The sequence below is a fragment of the Dipteris shenzhenensis genome, chromosome 29, assembly GCF_047967505.1.
Source record: "Dipteris shenzhenensis isolate YYH24624 ecotype China chromosome 29, Dip_SZ_1.0, whole genome shotgun sequence".
NCBI classification, from domain to species: Eukaryota; Viridiplantae; Streptophyta; class Polypodiopsida; order Gleicheniales; family Dipteridaceae; genus Dipteris; species Dipteris shenzhenensis.
The window spans coordinates 8,435,454-8,456,023 of NC_141624.1; the positions used below are offsets into that span (position 1 = coordinate 8,435,454).

Below are 20,570 nucleotides of genomic sequence, written 5' to 3' on the forward strand. Positions count from 1 at the left end.
TAGCAACAGAGTGATAGAAGTCGCTGATACTGGCAAGTGTTGTGGCCACATGTGGAGGACCGGCCACCCCCCCTGCATATGAGAAACCCAGATCTCCAACACTGCCTCTGTGAGAGTCTCATCCGTGTATAAGGCGTCTGGGATCCTGATATTGTGAGACCGTCCTCTCAGATGAGGCTCTAAAATGGACAAAATTAACGGAAAATGGTCTGAAGTGGAAACACCAGGTGCAATGCAAACTGTCCCCCCTCTATCAAGAGCCCAGTCACCCACATAGAATCTGTCAATCCGAGCATGGATAGGCATCTGCACCCTATGGTTCGACCAAGAAAACAAAAGTGACTGAGACTGAACAAGAAATGCATCATCTCACCAAACATCTTTGCCACTGAACCTGAACAAGAAGGCATCCCAGCAGCCTGCTCTCTCAAGGGAGTGGATACCACCTTCTCTGCCCCCTTTCTTATCAGAAGGTGCTTCAACCATGTTAAAGTCACCTCCAATAATCCATGAATCCACAATGTCAGCCCACGAGAGCAACTCTTTCCAAAACAAAACACGGTTCCCTCTGTTGTTCGGAGCATAAAGGTTGAGGAAACAAACCTTACGTCCGTCAATCAGAAGTAAAACCCACTGGGCCCTGGAGGGGGTTATGGTACCGTGTCCAATGACCATAGAAAGAATAGAGTCTGAAACTGAAATGCATGTACCTCCTCTGGTTCCCAAGGCAGGAAGCCAAAAAGTCCGGCCTAAGAGCAACTTACCTGCCTTGGGGCAATCTCTGATATCCAGTTTGTGTTCCTAAAGAAAAAGAATGTCTAGGGAACCACCTGAAACACTTGGATGGAGCTGATTCCTGATCAACTGTCTGCGACGTCGATGAGGGATGCCGCCCAATCCCAATATATTCCAACTGGCTATCCTGATCGGCGGGAGGAAGTGGGTTGGAATACCTTACCCGACCTAATGGCAGAAACAGAAGCCTCTACTAGAGCAGATCTCCTGCCATACACACGAGGTCCGAGGGGAGGAAAGTCTACAGGTGAGAGAGAGAAGGATCTCTCAATAGGGGTGCCGATGGCTCTCCAAAAGTAGAGGGTACAAAATCATCATCTGAAAGGCTAGAGAGGTCCTCCAAAGCGGAAAATGAGTTTCGCTGAGCCAGTCCTGGGGAGGGGGTACGAAGGATTCCAACCGAAGCAGGAAGAGAATGTAAAACCCCCTTCCCTCTGTCTAAGGAGGGAGGCACCTGTACTAGATCCTCATCAAAAAGTGGTGCAGACGAGGTGCCAACAACCTGCGCTGCTAAGGAAGGCATAGCCTGATCTAAGGGTGGAGTCTAACAAGGCTCCTGAACAGTATTCTTCTCCTGAGGCTCCAAGGGGGTAGCCTCCGAAGAGGTGGAGGAGTGAACTAGAGTAGAGGGCCTAGCCGCGACCGGAGCCCACCGTGGGCCAAAGGTGGCGCGAGGTGCCGAAGGGACTCGAGTAGCCCTAGGAGAGGGGGGAACCCGTGTCTGAGGCCGTGTCTGTGGAGCGGTAGGTCCTGCTCCAGCTCTCTGTCGTAAGCTAGTACGAGCTGGTTGCTTTGTGGGCCTCTTTTTCTTCTTTGGGCAATCTCTGGCGAAGTGCCCCGAGGATCTGCAAATCCTGCACTGGTCTTGCCGACCTGCAACCTCAAATCTCTGGCGGAAGAAAGACCCATCGGGTCACTGTAGCATGATGTGGTCATCTGAAATATTGGGGTCCTGGACAATGACCCTAAACCTCGATTCCCCGTCCATCCTAACCGCCTCAACAGCCGAAGAGGGCTCGCCGATCTCTGCCACCACACCAAACCTCTCGCCAATGACTGAAAGAAGCCGGTAATAAACTGAGGGAAGACCAGGGAACCTGATGAAAACAGAAACTCCCTGCTTGTCCTCTTCAACTGGGTCAAATCCCAGTTGAAAAGGAAACAAAAAGATCCTCCTGTAGCCTAGAAGTAGAAACCCGGCCTGTAGCAGGTCTCTCGTGACTTCCGGGGAATCTAGGCACACTTGAAAGAAACCCCGTCCCAACAAACGAACATCCTTGAGGTGGGGGGCGAGGTCCTGAGGAAGCGTCGATAGCATCCAATCTCTAGCTTGTGACCTGGAGGGGTGTGAGCCATGAATGCGTGCGAAGAGAGTCGTGGAACACTCATGTTCGAAATCCTTTTGCAACTGCTGTAGCTCGTCTTTTGAAAAAGTGATAGTTCTCACGGAAAGCGGAGACGGATTGACTGAATGGGAACCCATTCGTCAATCGAGGTGTGTTGGCCGATTCAAACACAAAAAATAAAAACTCCGTCCGCTTTCCTGAAACCTAGGAGACCCCTATAAGAGAATAGGGGTAATCCAGATGAAGGAGAGGGTGAAGAAGAAGGGAGAGAGAGGAGACAGCGGGGAGGAGGGGAGGATAGGGGAGAGGAGGAGTGGAGGAGAGGGGGAGAAGAGGAGTAGAGGAGAGGGGAAGGAGAAGGGAGGAGAAGCAGCAGCAGGCTGCAGCGGGGGGGAAGCAGCAGCAAGTACGGGGGGGGGGGGGGGGGGGGGGGGGGGGCAGGCTGCAGCAGGGGGGGGAGCAGCAGCAGGTGCGGGGGGGGGGAGGAGGCTGCAGCGCAGGGGGGGGAGGCTGCAGCGCGGGGGAAGGGGGCAGTGCGGGGGAGAGGGCAGGTAGGAGGGGGCAGCGAGGAGGGAAGAGAGGCAGCAGGGAGCGGGGAGAGGAGCAGCAGCATTTATAGGAGCAGCAGGGAGCGGGGAGAGAGGCAGCAGGGAGTGGGGAGAGGAGCAGAAGCAGGGAGGAGGAGGAGCAGGAGGGAAGGGAGGGGGCAGTGAGGAGGGGAGCAGGAGGAGCAGCAGGGAGCGGGGAGAGCAGCAGGGAGCGGGGAGAGCAGCAGGGAGCGGGGAGAGCAGCAGGGAGCGAGGAGAGCAGCAGTGAGGAGGCAGACTCTGCATCTTTGGATCAATGATGCCAAGAAACCCTTGGGCTTGTGGCGCGATCACAGTCTACCATACCACCCTAGCTCGGGTGTTTCGAGTGCCATCGGAACCAGCCCAAATGAAGTTGCCCATCAAGCACCTAAGCTACCCCGAGCTCTAGTAAAGAAGCTTACGCCACACGCTTTCTAACACCCGAGCAAACTACTACTCTGTTGTAACGTCTATGCCAACCACGCCTCCAAGAAATCTCAATATCTGCCCCCGCACTCTCCATCTAAAGCCCAGAGTCGTCCCCCAATCTCAAACCTCTTGAACCTCATTTGTTATAAGGAAGCCAACTAATTTGGCCGACTCCAGATGTCACAGTGGGTGGCTAAAGCCTCCCTGACCGTTGACCATCTAAAGGCTCACTACGGAACCCTCCACATAAAGTGTTGCAAATGTTGAATCCAGCATCTTCTCCTCCTGTCGGATTGGGAGCCTCATCTCTATAGGACCCGCAACTTGCGAGCGCAAGAAGCAGCCCAAAGCCTCCGTCACGAATACAAAAGGAAAGGGGACAAGGGGGCAGCCCTGACGAACTAAACAAGAGAGAGAGAAGGACTCTCCTATATGGCCACTAATAAGCATCTAATTGGAGCTATGTGCATGTATTGAGACCCATCTAATCCATGTGTTTGATCCTCCAAACAGGAGAGAGAGAAGGCCTCTCCTATATGTCCACTAATAAGCACCTAACTGGAGCTATCTGCGTAAAGTATCAAGACCCATATGATCCACGTGATTGATCCTCCAAACGGGAGAGAGAGAGAGAGAGAGAAGGCCTCTCCTATATGGCACCTAAGCTGCCCCGAGCTCCAATAAAGAAGCTTGCACCACACGCTTTCTAAAACCGGGGCAATCTACTACTCTATTGTAACGTCTATGCCCACCTGGCATCCAAGATATCTCACTATCTTGGATGTCGTGTGTCTGATCCACGTGTTTGATCCTCCAATTGAGACTCCTTTGCGGGCTCCAGAATCATAACTATCATCTCCAAGACAAGGGGATACTCATCGGCTATCTCCAGGTAGTTCCATGGTTTGATCCTCCAAAAGTCCCTCGACAAAGGTTGCCCAAGGCGAGGCTTTGGGCCTAGAAGCTAAGAGAAGAAACCTCTTGGAGATGCCTTTTGTGATGAAGCAGTGTCCTAAAGCTGAGAGAAAGACTGAGTCTGTGACAAGAGGCCTCTACTTAAGAAGGAAGGGGATGCTCTGCAACGCCCTTGCCCGACGGCTTTGGGTTTAGCGCAGGGGGGGCGAGAGGAGGAAGAAGCAACAGCCAACACTGCAGCTAGCTGCAGAAGGAGGTGGAGAGCTGACGAGGGAGGGATGAGTGGTGGGGGTGAAGCAACTAGAGGGGCAGGAGGGGCTTTGGGGGGGGGGGGGGGGGGGGGAGAGAGAGAAGGAGAGAGCGAGTGCGGGGATGGACAAAGTCGATGAAAGAAAGGCACGGGGTGAGAAGGAGGGACCCAGTGCCAGGGAGGGGACTAGCAAAGTCGACGAAAGGAGGGAGTGGGAGCGGGTGTGGAAGGGGGACTAGAAAAGTCGACAAAAGAGGAGTTTGGGAGGGGCAATGAGTCAATAGTTGTTGAAGTTGAAGGGCCTCCGTGATCCTACTTCACGCCTGCGGACTTTGTCCTCCTCTCGCCTGTAGATATGTCTAAACGTCAAAAAATGTCTCATCCTCCGAGGTACCAGGACGGTCCGCTAAGGCGTCATGTACCTACTTCCCTATGACTGGATGGATGCCTCCAAGTCTGCCCTCATGCAATTTCGAGGTCTCACGCGTCATCTATGGTTCTTCAAGGCATTCTTATTGAGCTTTTTGCACTTCACCCTAGTCCAAGCCCCTCCAAAAGGCTCTATCCAGGGTGTCTGGGACTCAATCCGCTGACCTATCCCATGATGCGCTCTCTACACGAGCAGCCCTCTACTTAGGGCGCGGCTGAGGGGGGTCTCTGCCCAGACCCCTCTTGCAATCCCTAGCCAGGTGTCTTGCATGGTAAGCACTGGCCTAGCAGCCTTGAAATTTCTATGTGCTGTCTGAACTCACAAAAAGCACAAAAAGCAGGTCCCACAAGGCTCAAGAAAGGACAAGGGGGGGGCGCCTCTTTAAAAGAGGGCCCACAAGAATAAAAAGGCGCCCAAAAGCTCCAAGGCACCAGATTTAGAAGAAAAAAGACTAAAAGCTTAGCTTTTGGTAAAAGTAGCTTTTAGAAAGCAGGCCCTAACTTTTTGGTAGGCATAGTCTATAAAAGAAAGGCCTCTAGCCTCCCAGATTCATTCTGAATTGTACTCAGTTCTATGCTCTTTCAAGAGCCACTTGTACAAAGATTATTCTATTGCAATAAAGACCTTCGGGGGGGTCCACCCCTTATTTCTCGTCCCTGCTGTGTTTTGCTCCTTACCCTTCTCTCCCAGCACTCTATCTTATTGGCAATTCAGTTACCACAGCTCCGCACATATCTCGAGAAGTGTACAAAATTTCCAACGCCAAGTATCCTTGCTCCGGGTGCCGCAAGGGTTTTCACGTGACAGCAACAATTGGCCTCAAAATTCGTGCCAAAGTGATCCATGCAGCAAGTATGAACCTTGGATTGCACGCTGCCTCTGATCCAAACAGCTTACTATAAGTGTCCCCATCCACCCCTATTTGTGTACCTTTTAATGTGACATCTAATCATATCTACTCCCACCTCCTTCCTCCTACGTGCTGCCTACACTCTCTCACAATCTCTCTCTATCTCTCTTCCCCTCACCCCTTCTCTCTCTCTCTCTCTTCCTCTCCCTCTACCCCTTTCCCTCCTATCTCTCTCCCTCCTCTTTCCTCTCCCCTCTCCTCTTCCCCCTTTCCTACCATCTCTGGCGCTTCACCAATTCAGCCCCGACCTCTTTCATTGCATTGGTATCAAAGCATCCGTTTCTGGCACCTTTGTGTTTCCATCAATCGTTGAGCTGCTATCCAACCGTGAGAAAGGACACAGCCTCAAGCATTCTTCCAAGCATGAACGCTGAGCAATCAAACGACGGGTGACGCCAACGATCAACAGGCAACAAAGAACCACCATCTACAACAACCCAACGTCGACTATCTTCATCGAACCGTAACCAGCTCTCCTACAGGCTAAACATGAACCAACTTGAGCAGCCTTGTGCAAACCAGGACCGGAGGGAGCCAATGACAATGGTCAGCAGCAACAACGGACTTCTCCAACCAGAGGGACGGTAGTTCCGTCGCTTGCTTAGACGGCCCAACCAACGCCTCTGCCTTCCGTGATGGGAATTGCTCCTGCTCACCGTGATGCCTCTTGCTCCGCCCACGCAGCCTTCCAAGACGCATCTCCCTTCACCAATCCCGTGACACCTTTGCCTTCCCATCGACCACCTCGACCCGTCACCGCACCACCTCCTGCTCCGTCCACGCCGCCGCCGCGACACCATTATTCGCCTTTATTTTTTCCCACCTTAGACCTTAGTCTAAGGTATTGACTAGGGTAGGCCAAGTTAGGCTGGTTAGGGTTAGGTAGTTGGGGTAGGTTAGGTTAGTAGGTCTAGTTAAGATAGTTAGCACGGGTTAAGTTAGGTTAGGTTAGTTGGTCAATTACGCTAACCTAACTAGGATTCAGTTAGTAGGTTGGGTTGGGTTAGACTAAGAGAATGTACTAATTGTCATAGAGGTCTTAGGTTAGTGCTGCCCTAACAGTCCTAGTTGACATAAGAACCCCCCACACATACACACCCAAAAAACCCACAAAAAAAAAAAGACGAGAAAAAAAAAGGGGTCAAATTTCCAGCCTCTTTTAGGAGCCTGTCACAGCCCCTTAGGAGTCATTTCGACTCCATTTTGACGCCTCTTCATCGATCTTCCTCCTAAGCTTCTCCATCAGACTTCTTAGTGGTTTTACACACTACATCAGGTACTCATTACATCAACTGTGTTAGAGCTACTCTCTCCCGAACAACCACCATGCCACCCAAGCGTTCCCCTCTGGATACATTGCATGATAGTGACGAGTCTACTCAGCATGAGCAATTGCCTTCTACAATGGGTGCATCCACTGGTGGTACAGAGATCCCCACAACTCAGCCTCAGACAGTCATGATGTTTTTCTGCTCCACGCAGGGGTTTTATGGTAGATGCCCCTCGTGCCTATGAGCATCAGTCTTCCAGACCGCTGCAGGTACCTCAACATGGGGATGTCAGGCCATCTTTTGGCTCACGTTTTTCTGAATCCATGCAAGCTGAGCCATCTCTTTTGGGTCGACCCGTTGGTATGCATCCAGTTAGTGCTCCTTTCGCCGCACTAGCGAGTCTACCTCGAGCTGGTTTTGGTTTATATGACAGCCCACACACCTGGGAGAGGCCAATCCTCTTCTCAGCCCTTTGGCATGCCATCATTCCAAAGTGATGCATTTGGTAGAGAGGCTGGGTTATATGAGGGACTCGCCTCAAAGGCCAGCCACATGGAAGGAGTTCAAGGAGTTAATGATCACCCCATTTGTATCCCCACTCATACTGGGGCTGAATTCTATTCATTGTAGCAGACTAGCACTGTCCAAAAGTACTTGCAGCGCTTTTGGAGACTTTCCTTGTTTGTACAGGACGTATCTGAGAGAGGGAAGTTGTTGCGTTTCATCCAGGGATTGATTCCTTCTCTCGTTGCAAATGTTAAGGCACATAACCCTCAAACAATTGAGCCTGCAGCCCAATTGGTAGAGGTGTTTGAGCCCAAATATGCCAGCAAGTATAAGATGACAGCGGACAACGCATATGGGAATGCAAATGAGGCTGAGAAGAAGTCTAAGGTGACGGATTGGCATGATAGGAAATCAACAGCCGCACCATTTCCAAGGTTTCCCACTCTTATGGGCAGCAAGATGCCATATGCTAAGTCATACAGGCCATTTGATGCTGGAGAGCTGCAAACCTAGCTCAGCAAGGTGCTGCCAACCTAGGCTGATACACATGCAGTAAGGTGGAGGGGATCATTCAGGACAGAGAGTCCACATAAGCTCGAGGTGGAGCACGCGGGCTCAAGTCTAGAGATATCCGGCAGATAGTAGAAGTACCTTGTGGTATGATCAAAGCACCACGCTCTGGTGGGACTTTGGATCTCTCTCTCTTTTGTTGTGTCCATAGTTTTGGACGGAAATATATTGTTTTGGTAGCTTCTATATCTGGCTAGATCATTGTCTATTGATGAATCTGCACATCTATTTGATGCACATAAGTTAAAGAAGTTTGTGATTCCACTCCCCACACACACTGTGTGAGCTCCTGAGCTATTCTATCAATCTTCCACTGTGCGTACCCTCTGTTGGTTGATTTCTAACATGGCTGCAGTCCAATCTTATTGTCATGTGCACGGATTGGTATCCAACGTGTACTGGGTACACAAGACTAGCTCAGGTAGCCTGGGGAGGCTTAGAGCTAGGCAGGCTTGATTCTCGGGTTGAGTGGCAAGCGTACAAACCAGTTAGAGGTCTTCACTATTTTTGGCGCTTGGGGCCCGAGTCTATATAAGGGGCCCAGAGGTTCAATTCTCAGGGAGCCAATGGGAGAGGTGCTAGGTCTAATCCTGGATTGAGTTGCCCACGCGCGCCTGCATCATAGCATAGCCCAAGGCCCAGTAGCAGATCCCAAGCTTCACAGCGCCACCTGGTGGTATGGGACACCAGGCTGGTTAGGATCTGGTTCGGAGTTCGTGCCAGTAGCTCAACTCGTGGCTCAGAGGGGACATCTCCTGATTCGGGATCACATATCGTAGATGTCGTGGTTGGGTGGTAAGCAGCTTGCTCAATTTCCTCACGTTTGGTGTGTTTTTGTGTTTGCTTGCAGATCAAAGGTTTCAAGAGAAGTGGGCATAATCCTAAAGCTTGTATCAAAAAGTGATACTTCCATGAAAGTGCGTTAGGAGATAATGTGTGCATGTGGTGCATGAAAGCGGTGAAGAAAGTTAACTAGAGGTGTTAAGCATGTTAACAAAGTTGTGTCTCCACATTTTTCCTATAAGGTTTGACTAGAAAGAGTACCTTGTGATTTTGGGGGAGCCTTGGTTGAAAGAGTTGATGCCATAAGAAATCTGCATAATGTACGGGTTTCATTTTTGCACAATGACAGAAAATATTGTGTTGTGTCCAGCCATCTCCTCGCAGCCCTCCTCTAACTCTCGAACTTTTTGGGATGGTCCCTGTACTCAGCTATGCTAGCAAGTTGTACATTTGTATACTTATACATATATTGATTAAATATTTATTATTATAACCACAATGGCGTATCTTACGTGTCTTATCTTTAAGACACTTTAGACACTCGTGTCTGAAGCCTGTCTAACGTGACGTGTCGTGTCTTAACGTGTCTTACAACCATGCTCTATGGATGCATACCTGACAAAGGTCAAGGACCTCATGGAAAAACTTGCCAGCATTGATGAGGTGGTGCCAAATTCACAGCTTGTCAGTACCACATTGAATGGACTGCCAGATACATATCAAGGGTTTGCTACAACCCTTCGATTAGTGGCCATGGGTAATCCAGACCACTATTCTTTTGATCAGCTAGTTACTTTGCTTTTGCAGGAAGAGCAAAGTAGAGCTAATAGACAAGCCATTATTCCTGATCATGCATTTGCTTCACAGCAGACACGCAGAGGCAAGGCTTCCAAGCCTATGGGCAAGCCAAAATCTGCGCATAACAGCTGCAATTCCTCCCATGCATCTAAAAATACAACTATTGTCGCAAGCCTGGACATGACATTTCAGAATGCAGGAAGCGCATTGCTTCAGAGAAAAAGAAAGCAGGATTGACAGTTAATGCCTCTCGTGCTATTGAATCCCATGAGCCAAAAGATGCTTCACATGCACATGCTCTTCAGGATGATTGGGCATGGGCTGTCCATTGCTCATTTAATCCCTCCAAAGCTGATGCATTCTTTATTGCTAATGATGCTCACTCCTGGTACTTTGATAGTGGTGCTTCCAAGCGTGTCACATCTTGCAGACAATTGTTTCATTCTTTAGTTGATGCACCTCGAGGGGGGACTGACACATGTGCTAATAATGCTTCATATGCTGTAAAAGGAATTGGAGATGTGCAGCTCACATCCATTTCAAAGCCATCCAGTCACTCTGACAAATGTTCTTTTTGTGCCTGGGATTGAAGTCGACTTGATTTCAATTTCAGCAATTGCCACTTCAGGTTTCAGAGTGATTTTTGATGGCTACAGAAGCCTAGTTTATGATCTTCATGATGACAATGCCATAGTTCTCACTGGCACTTTGCAAAAGGGGCTTTATCACCTTGATCATCACTCAGCTGCACTTTCTATTGAAGCATTTGCAATTTCAGATTCACAGCTTGCTGAAACTCATCTTTGGCATGAGAGAATGGGTCATCTCAATTATAGAGCTCTTGCAAAACTACATTCATAGCAAATGGCAAATGATGTACCTCAAACTCACACAGTTTCCAAACATGTGTGTGAGGGTTGTCTTTTGGGTAAGATGCATCGGTTTCCTTTTCAAAAGAATTGTCCAAAACTCTCACAAAGGAAATTGCAGCTAGTACACAGTGATGTCTGTGGCCCAATGAGGACAAATGCCATTGGGGGATATAAGTATTTCATGACTCTCACTGATGATTTCACAAGATATTGCTGGATATATCCTTTAAAAGCCAAATCTGAAGTTTTCTTATGCTTTCAGAGGTGGCTGAATATAGTTGAGAATGAATCAGGATGCAAGCTTGTCACCCTCAACACAGATAGGGGGGGAGAGTATATGTCAAAGGAGTTTGATGCATTTCTCTCTTCACAGGGCATTATTCACTCATGTACTACTCCTTACACTCCTTAACAGAATCCTGTTTCTGAAAGGAAAAACAGGTCCACAATGGAGATGGCCAGATACATGCTTAAGGCCAAGTCTTTGCCCAATAAATTTTGACTTGATGCAGTGATGTGTGCCAACTATGTGCTAAATAGATCACCTACACCGGCATTGAAAACTGTTACACCTTATGAAGCATGGAAAGGCAGGAAGCCTTCACTTTCACACATGAGAGTTTTTGGGTCTCTTGCATATGTTCATGTACCATCTCGATTCTCAGCTGAGACATAAGCTTGATGATAAGGCAATCAAATGCATATTTATTGGTTACAACCAGGAGAGCAGAGGGTATCGGTTACATCAACCAAATACTGGGAAGATTATTGTCAGTAGAGATGTAATCTTTGCTGAACATCCAGCTTCTCCTCTTGTAGACTGCAACGCTAAGCCAGATGTTGACATGTTTGATGCCTTTGAATCTTGGTTACCTCTACCATCCTCAGAAGAGGACTTTGACCAGCAACATCAGCCTCCTGCAGGCCCTCCACCAAGCAATAATCAGCCACTACCTCATGCTGATTTGCAGGTTTCTCTTCCGGCACAAAATGATCCCACTATTCATGATGCAGTCATTGAAGAAAGAGCTGTCAATAGACAGCAAAGGCAAGTTCCCAAACGGCTTCTTGATACATTGAGGGACAACAAACAAGATCAGCCTTTTGCTGCCCGGACAAGATCAGGGAATAGACAGCATGGTCACTTTCTTGAGTTTGCACTCCTTGCTACAGCTTGCAATGAAGAGCCTCTGTGCCATAAAGATGCTTTTGATAGCAAAGAGCGGATGGATGCAACGAGAGCTGAGTTACATTCCATTGCTAAAAATGACACCTAGGAATTAGTAGATCTCCCTCCCGGCAAGCATGCTATTGGAACCCGGTGGGTCTACGAATTAAAAAGGAAATCTGATGGCAGCATAGATCGATACAAAGCCCGCCTTGTTGCAAAAGAAAGAGATGGGAGGGAAGCAGGCGGAAGGGAGGGTGTGGGAGCAAGGTGAAGCAAGTTAGGGGGAGAGGGAGAGCAGCAACGAGCAGGGAGAAGCAATGGCACAACTATGTACTTTTCCCTTCATTCTATGCTGTACTTTTCAATATACTATGGGTTCAAATTTCAATTTATTTCTGCACTATCTGAGGGAGGATTGGAGAGGTTGCTACAGCAAGCATCCCTTGCTCTTACAAGGAGATAATTCTCGTATACTATCTTAGTGCACACATGATCCAATATGGATGCCAAGCATAGGCCCCTAGACTTGCCAAAGAGGATTGGAAGAGAATAGAAAGGGTACAAAAGAGATTCATCATAGACGAACTGGGGATCAAGGTGCAGATCAAGGTGCAGACCCCCTCCCCCAACCTACGAGTAGGAATAGGTATGCTATCCTTGGAGGGACGGGCACGCTGCCAACTTATCCAACACAAAAACAAAGTGACGACGGTGGATGTAAACATATTGCCATACAAAGGCAGGAAGTAGCTATAGACACAAGGGCTGGCACAAAGCAAGGATGAAATGGATGGCTCGAGAGAGATAGTGTGGCCATTACGAAAGTCTATGACGCATAAAATCTTCTACAATATGAAGCAAGAACCAAAAAGAGGATGGAATTCTACGTGAAGGTGATCAACCCTTAGCCGATCCACACTGGACAGGATTACCTTACAGAAGATGTCTCTCTCTTGAAGATTGAACAGGTACTAAATCTGTAAAAATGAGGACAACCTCTCATGAACTATTGGAAGCAGGCAAGTGGAGGGACATCCCAAGGGAAATGAAAGCATGCTCTCTCTCTCTCTCTCTCTCTCTCTCTCTCTCTCTCTCTCTCTCTCTCCACACTTTTTTTTTAAAAGTAAAATCTTTATATTTCTGCATGGGAAACCTCAAAAAGAGGTAAAAACCCACCAATAAGTACAAGGAAAAAGTTTTTACAAGTAAAACCTCAGAGCAAAAGTCATGAGGTAACCAAGTAAAAAGTTACATATCAAGCTGGAGGAGAATCAAACACAGCATCCTCCAGCTTCAAATTGTTGCTCTGTAAAAACTGATGCAGTGATGAAACTACACCATCAATAAAAACAAGCTGTTTCTTGCCCTTATGATTCTTCTTGATATAGGCTGGTACCCGAAATTTTTTAATCAAAGGGTCAAAAACCTGTTGTAGCATAGGATGGAAAGATTCCAATAAAAAAGGTACTTTTGCATCCCTGACAGAAGAAAACTCTGGCGCAGGCATCAAAGGCATAGAAGCTAACTCAACATCTGTGTCTTCTGATAAAGAAGCTACATCTGATGAAATAAGATTTTGCATTTGAGCTTCATTCGGAGGATCAATCTGAATAGGAGCAGGGGCAGTATCCTAAGAAATGACATGCGTATCATCCTGTAACTTGCCCTCTGCAATGGTTACATCCATATCCTGAGTAGAAGAAAACTGATGGTGCTCAAACAAAGTGCAATCCTGAGCTACTTCAGCAAGAGGAAGATTTGCCTGTGATTTATCAACCTTCCTCCAGTAGTGCTTCGGAGCAGTAGAGGCATCAACTCTGGCACAGGCATCAAAGGCATAGAAGCTAACTCAACATCTGTGTCTTCCGATAAAGAAGCTACATCTGATGAAATAAGATTTTGCATTTGAGCTTCATTCGAAGGATCAATCTGAATAGGAGCAGGGGCAGTATCCTGAGAAATAACATGCGTATTATCTTGTAACTTGCCCTCTCCAATGGTTACATCCATATCCTGAGTAGAAGAAAACCGATGGTGCTCAAACAGAGTGCAATCCTGAGCTACTTCAGCAAGAGGAAGATTTGCCTGTGATTTATCAACCTTCCTCCAGTAGTGCTTCGGAGCAGTAGAGGAGTTCACCAAAGAAGTCATAGCAAAAACCGGAGGAGAAGGGAGAGTAACCTTGACAGCTGAAGAAGGAGCAGGTGGTATGGGCCTGGATATGGAAGGGCAAGCGCATGCAAAATGGCCAACCTGTCGGCACCGATAACATGCAGTGGGGAAAGATGCAAAATGGAGCCCGATGCGCAACGGATGAGCAAATCCCAAATCAAGATCCAGAGTGGATGGCACGGGTTGCGTCATATCCCACAGAATGCAAAGACGAACATCACGAGAGGCTTGCAAGAACTCCTGTCTCGGAATATGGAGAGGCCTTCCCAAAAAAGCTGCAAGAGTTGGAAGAGGCTGAATAAGAGGCACAAGCAGCACTTTGAGAGTGATCCAAACCGGATCAGTGAGTCAGAAGTGTTGCAGAAGGATCAAAAAGTGGATCCCAGGGCATAACATAAGCAAAGAAACCCCCTCCAAGGACACGAGCATCATTAACAAGGCGCTCAACCACCTCAGTCGAAGAGCACTGGGCATAGTAAAATCCTTTGCCTAGAAAGACAAAGGAAGAAATAGAATCCAGACCCACTGCAACATCAGCCCAATGACGGAGCTGAGCTGAAGATAAAACCCTGCCCATGAAGTAGAGGCAGACTCCAAATTGTTGAGCCTGTTGAAGACCAGAGACCAAAAGGGCAGAATCCATGGAGCAAACAAGCGGGAAACTCGATGAAGGAACTTCTATGATAGAGGCAAAGCACAATTGGCGAAGAAGATCCAGCTGGAGTGAAGAAGAAGGGCCATCAAAACCATCCAGCTTTGCCGATTTGATAAAAGGAGAGGCAGGCAGACCACCAGGCTTTCGGCGAAGAAACACACGAGTAGGAGCAGGGGCAGAAGGAGGTGTCAAAGCAGAAAAGACAGAAGGGGGACGTGGCTGAGCAGAAGACTGTACGGTCATCCGTACATGCTGTACGGTCGACCGTACAGTCTGTACGGAAGGCCGTACAGCAGGGACAACGGACTGTACGGGAGGGTCTGCAAAACACGCAGAAGGTACGGGAGACTGTACAGGCGATGGTACGGAAGGCAAATCGAGCGAAGATTGTACGGATATCCGTACAGCTGACAGCAGCTGTACGGAAGACGGGGCAGACAGTAGGGGTGTAGCAGGGGACTGTACGGACGAGGACTCTACGGGCAGAATCAGGGATGAAGATGGGGCTGTCTGTGCAGAGGCGGATAGCTCCATCGCTCTCTCTCTCTCACACACACTCCCCCCCCCCACACACACATGGGTACACATGAACTATAAAACGGTCATCAACTTCTAGAAAAGAATAAAGCAAGCACATGAAAAAACTTGCAAACCTGGATGAGGTCTTGCACGCTCATTCCTCTTCCCTGGTATTTTTTTGCGACTGAGACCACAAGCCTAAGGTTACATTGGATCATCCTATCCTTGCACCGTCGACCCTCATTCAATCGACTTGAAAAGGGACCAATCTCCATGTCCACCGCTTTCGCCCATTCTCCCAATGTAGGCTCTCTTCCTATCTGCTCCTGCAAACTTGCCTTCACTGCCTCCAACACTAAAAGATCCTGCACAGATCACCAAAAGAAACCATTCTTTTAATCACCCACAATTCCATGATCGACTCCTATACAACTAAAATCACTGAGTCGCACACTAAAGATTCATTAACCACTCATTACCTGAACCTTACGAGACAACTCAACCTCTTCAGCACCCGTAAGAAGCTTAGATCTTCTCGATCCATTAGTCAGTAAAAACGACCGAATGGGATCAGCCACCAAATTTTGTACTGGGGCCTTCCTTGATCTGCTCTGCTTGGTAGATTTGGCTGTCACTGCTGCAGAAGCAGCAGCTGCTGCAGCTGCTGCTGCCTCTCCCAATTTAGCATTAGCCCTTTTCCGTTTTGCTAATCTCTCTCCATGTCGCTTGGATTTGGCAACAACAGTTTCCCCCTTTCTAGTGTACAGGGCCTCTTTATTTGCTTCCATCTGTCCTCGTTCCAAAGTACAAGGTACCTCCACTCCCAAAGATGAATGAACCCTGTCTTGCTTGTTTCTCAAGGAGATGCCTACTTCTCCAGCATCGTCTGAACTTGATAAATGACCCTGGTCATGATGATCATTAAAAGAAGAGCCAACCTCCCCAAAGTCAACCAAACTCAACTTCTTCTCAAGGTCCTCAAAAATATCTGTTTCCATGTTACTCAACCTTGCTCTCTCTAGTCTAAGAATATCTGTCTCTGAAGGAAAATCTTCAACTGATTCTTGCCAAGAATGAGAACTTGCAAGCGCTGCAGCATCCCTAGCTGCTTCAACAGCTGCCCTCGCTAAGGCTATTGCTTCTGCTGCCGCTGCTGCCGCAACTGCCTCATCACTAGTTATTCGGGTCTCAACAGCTACCGTGGCTTCAACCTTGATCAGGCGCTTTACATGTTTGTATTTCAACGCAAAAGAAGATGCAACTTTCCCAGATCGGAAATGTAATGATGACTTTAAAGGCCTAGAATGGGAGGAAGAACAGTGAGGCTTCTCATGGCGATAGAAGTATCACTAGTCATGCCAAAATAATTTTAAAAATGACGAGAAAGTTAATACCTTGTTGAAGAACAGCTGCTCAGAGAGGCACTTTGGCACCAATGAATCAGAGAGACATCTGAATTCCAATGCTGAACAAAGTTACAAGGGCACTGACGAAGAGCAATTGCCGCCATGATACTGCATGGGACGCACTTAAAGATAATAGAAGCTAGGAAACAAACAGGAGTATGGGAAAATCCGGTGGACTTTCAAAACTCGAGGGCCAGGCTGTGGGCCAAACTGTAAAACTCGTACTAGATATTCATAGCTCCTGTTCTCCAACTCTCCTTCCACTTGAAAAACCGTAATAGCACTACCACTATGTGGAAGATTTGAGATATAGAGGATTGCAAAGCGACTCCAGAAAAAGCACCCAAATATATCTGTCTTGACAAGATTCGTTTAGCTTCAACACCCCTACTTCTGCAGTGTGTCACCTTTTGCGACAGTTTCAAAAACTACTGAATTAAACCCTCTTTGCTGCCTGCTAAAACTTGGGGCTTTCCCGTTTTCCTTCCCTTCACGGAGACGCTCCACTATAAAATGTACTTCCTTGTGGAGGAACAGCACGATTCGATATTCGGGCGTCCAAATTCTGGACCAAAGTGCCCCAGCCGGTCTGGGATTTGCAAGGGGAAGTACTGGACAGCCTTTTTAATTACTTATATCTCGCTTGAGACCCTGTAATGCGCACAAGGGAGAGAAACGTCTCAGGGCTGAAGGGTTGATATTACATTTTCTGCTCAAATGCTAGTCGGCGAAATGTGTCTACTGCGGATGAGAGCTGCAAAACCGCCATAGCCAATGTATAGACAAGGTGCGAGAGGACCGACCGTCTGGCTAAATCTCAGAGGAGAGGATATGAAACGATGCAAAGAAAGACTGAATACGAACGCCAGAGCCAAGCTAATAACTGCGGGATTGAGCAGAACGTTCTAAAACGACGGAAGAGGATGAGAACCGACCTGAAAGGAGGAGAGAAGGTGAAAGGGGGAGCCAGAGACGGCCACAGCCAAAACTGGGAACGAATTCAAAGAGAGATGAGCTCCAATCCGCCATAGCCAAAGTGGAGGGGAGCTTCAACCTGAAATGCAAAAACAAGGATTTTCTGTCCGCCATAGCCAGACCTTCAACGTCATTAAACCCCTTGCTCTTAAACCCTCTTTGTTTCCCATGCACAAATCCTCTGCATTTCCAACCGTTGGATCTCTCATCGCACGGCCTACACCCTGCCACGTCTCCTTTCCTCGCCTATTGCTCCCTCCTCCCCACATTCCCCCCTTCATTTCAATGGATATCTCCTTATCCAATCACAGTTCGCCACGTGTCAGATTCCTGAGGGCCCGCTATTAATTATGATGATTCCGAATTAGCAAGATTCCAGCTCGTTTAGACTCCAAGAGGACATTCCCGCAAGGTATCAGAAAAATAGGTACCACCTCCTCGTCGTGGGAACATCTCCGAAATTTGGGGTGATGACCGAAGTCTCAGGAATGGAGCAGCGAAAATCGTCTCGCAGCTAATTGGCTGAAATGCCCCTCAATTCTGTCTCAACTTATTTTCACAGCTACCTTCACCAAAATTCATGGAAGGTAGCCGTGAAAATAGATTGCCGACTTCGCAAGCGATCTTCCTGGTGAAATTTTATATTTTTCCTCTTCGCCAAAACAGGGAGTCCAATTCCCTACCATGGGATATGCCCTGTAATGGAACACTAGGAGCTTGTGGTGCTTTTGGCATCGCTAGCTATGTTCCCATGAGTGCTACAAGATCCAAAGCAAACAGACCATTGTGCATGGACTACATAGATTTTCACCTGGGTTCGAACCTATACATTAAAAATTGCTTCATAGCTTCTCCTCTTGTAGTGTAGCATTTGACAATTTATCACAACAAGCTCCTCCCCAAGACCCAAGAAGAACACCTCCCAAAATCTCTTGGGAAGGAGTGCACATGTGACGAGAATGTCCTCAGCTTTTGAGATAGGCATATATATTAGTCAAAAACTCAATGTTGACTTCGTTATCATAAAAGGGTAGTGACATAGTAGTCAAACTCTAGTGTTGACTTATTGGAGTGATGATGTAGCTAGATGATGTTAAGTTGAGAATCGCATCCTATCCAACATGCATTTTTATCGAGGATGCTATCATGTTGTAAAGAGGCACAGCAAATACCAGTTGTATGGGTATTATCCTTGGTAAAATGGCATAGAATAACCTCAATGCCCGCAACAACAACGAGCCTCATCAAGCACAATGGAATCATTCCCACCTCACTTAAGAAGCACAATTTAGTCATTCCACCTCACTTCAAATGCAAGGTTATTGCATGTAATCTAGGCACATGGGGTCATCATACCCACAAATTGATCGCACATGCAAGATTGAGGGCAACATACCCCTATGATGGTACAAAACATTTAGTTAGACAACACAACTTTGTTTTATGTGGGCATCACATAATCGAACAATGACTTAATGCTATAACTTGCTAGTGTAAGTTTTTTGAAAATCCAAATGTAAGTAGGGCATTTTTAATCACCCCCAAAATGTAGATGGTATAGGGTATTTCTACATAGTGACCCCGTATCCCCCCCCAAGCCGAAGTAATATATTAAATGGTAGAATAGGGCATTGCCCCACTACTCACATCAATGTTCAAAATGCATGCAAGCTCATAACCTTGGTAAGAGAAAATGGCAATATTATACCAAAAGATTAAGGGCACCAAAACAAGGAGTCTAGTAGTGACAAGGCATGTACCCTTTGGCACCCATGAGCATTCGAGTTTGATGCTCAAACGTTATCGTAAAATGGTGGAAGATAGGTCTTGAAAAAAATAAGGCAATTTTGATGCTAATTGTCTTACTTGCCCATAATAGTGAGCTGGCAATGGGGGAATGAATGAAGAAAATGAAAATGCATGGAGGATTGAGGGGAGCATGGTATTAATTTTCCTTACTACAACTCACTATTATTTACACAAATCATGAGATTTCACAAATGTACCCCAATTCACAACTCACTATTATGTACCCCAATCACTACAAGTAACCCATAATAAAAGTGTATATAGTTGTCAAACCCACCCCGCCCAATTTTCAAAACATGAACAATAATGGAGACTACATAAGGGAATTCCAAAAAGCTCCTGAGGTGGTGGAGGGCGTGGTCTCCTCGATCTTTGGATCCAATGGGCTATGTCAAGGGTGATGCCTTGCCTCAGTCAATCTCCCTTAAGGAGAGCTGAAATAGGTCAAACCTCGATCGTGTGTGCTCTAGTCGCATGTCGCATCATGTACAGTCTCTGTGTCCCTCGTCCAGCAATGCTGTGTCAGCTCTCTCCACCGATTCATATATCTCTCATGTCGTCTAGCTCTTCCTTCTCCACTCAGAGTGCCCTATAGCTGAGTCAAATGCATAGAAATCCATGACCTATCTCTGCACTCGGTCTACCTCAGTACCCTATGGTGTGGTGGTCCTATCTTGCTACTCTCTAATATGTCGTAGTAGCGTCTCTCTGTGTCGTCGCATCTCCATCAAGTAGAGCCCAATATAGACCTGGTCTTGGAAGTGGATCAGTCATAAGAGTGGACCAAAGCCGTTCCCCTCTTGAAAAAGGCTTGGTGGTGAACTCCTGGTCCCCCCCCCAAGTGCGAGATGTGTGGAGCTGGAAGAGATATAACTGTATGATGCGGTTAATCTCATCCTGTGGGATCAACTCGGGCGGTGCATCCATGCTATACTGAAACGGGGGAAGCCGATCCATCTGAATGCTATGACTGGCAAACCATGCGGTGATGTGCGCATACCATGCTATACCTACCCCACTCTCTGCTAGTCGTATGGAAGGCTCTAGTGCTAGCCTCAGAAGTCTCTCGCAAGGTAGGTCCCAAACTCTATGGAGGAATGTCACTGTCTAAAAAATGGCATCAACTTGTAGAGGGGTCATGGCAAACTCTACTTGTACTATCTGATGGGGAACCGAGGGCTTACTCCGAATCATCCTAGAGCCCATAATCACATGTAGCTGCTCAAATCTCCTCCATTCTGCTATTGAAAGATCACACCCCCAAAAAGGTGTCGCATACATGGTAGTCAACCTCACTAGAGTGTCAAAAAGCCAACACTTTGTCGATGGATCCTGGAAGTGCGCCTGGAAGCATTGTTGCTTTAGTTAGGCCAAAGCACTGTGCCCTCGTGTGATTCGTGTTCTGGCTGTGTGGGTCA

The 20,570-nt window shown here is 47.5% G+C and overlaps 1 protein-coding gene across 1 annotated transcript in view; it reads right to left on the reverse strand.

Moving 5' to 3' along the window:
• LOC147882390 (uncharacterized) overlaps positions 1-17,466 on the reverse strand; it is a 40,516-nt gene extending 23,050 nt beyond the window's left edge. Inside the window, exons 1-4 of the mRNA XM_087400551.1 lie at positions 17,304-17,466; positions 16,357-17,019; positions 15,442-16,261; positions 15,097-15,327 (exon numbers count right to left, since the gene is read on the reverse strand). Coding sequence (XP_087256677.1) covers positions 15,097-15,327; positions 15,442-16,261; positions 16,357-16,472 — 1,167 coding nt within the window. The 5' untranslated portion in view covers positions 16,473-17,019; positions 17,304-17,466. The remainder of the gene's footprint in view (positions 1-15,096; positions 15,328-15,441; positions 16,262-16,356; positions 17,020-17,303) is intronic.
• Between the last annotated feature and the right edge of the window lie 3,104 nt (positions 17,467-20,570).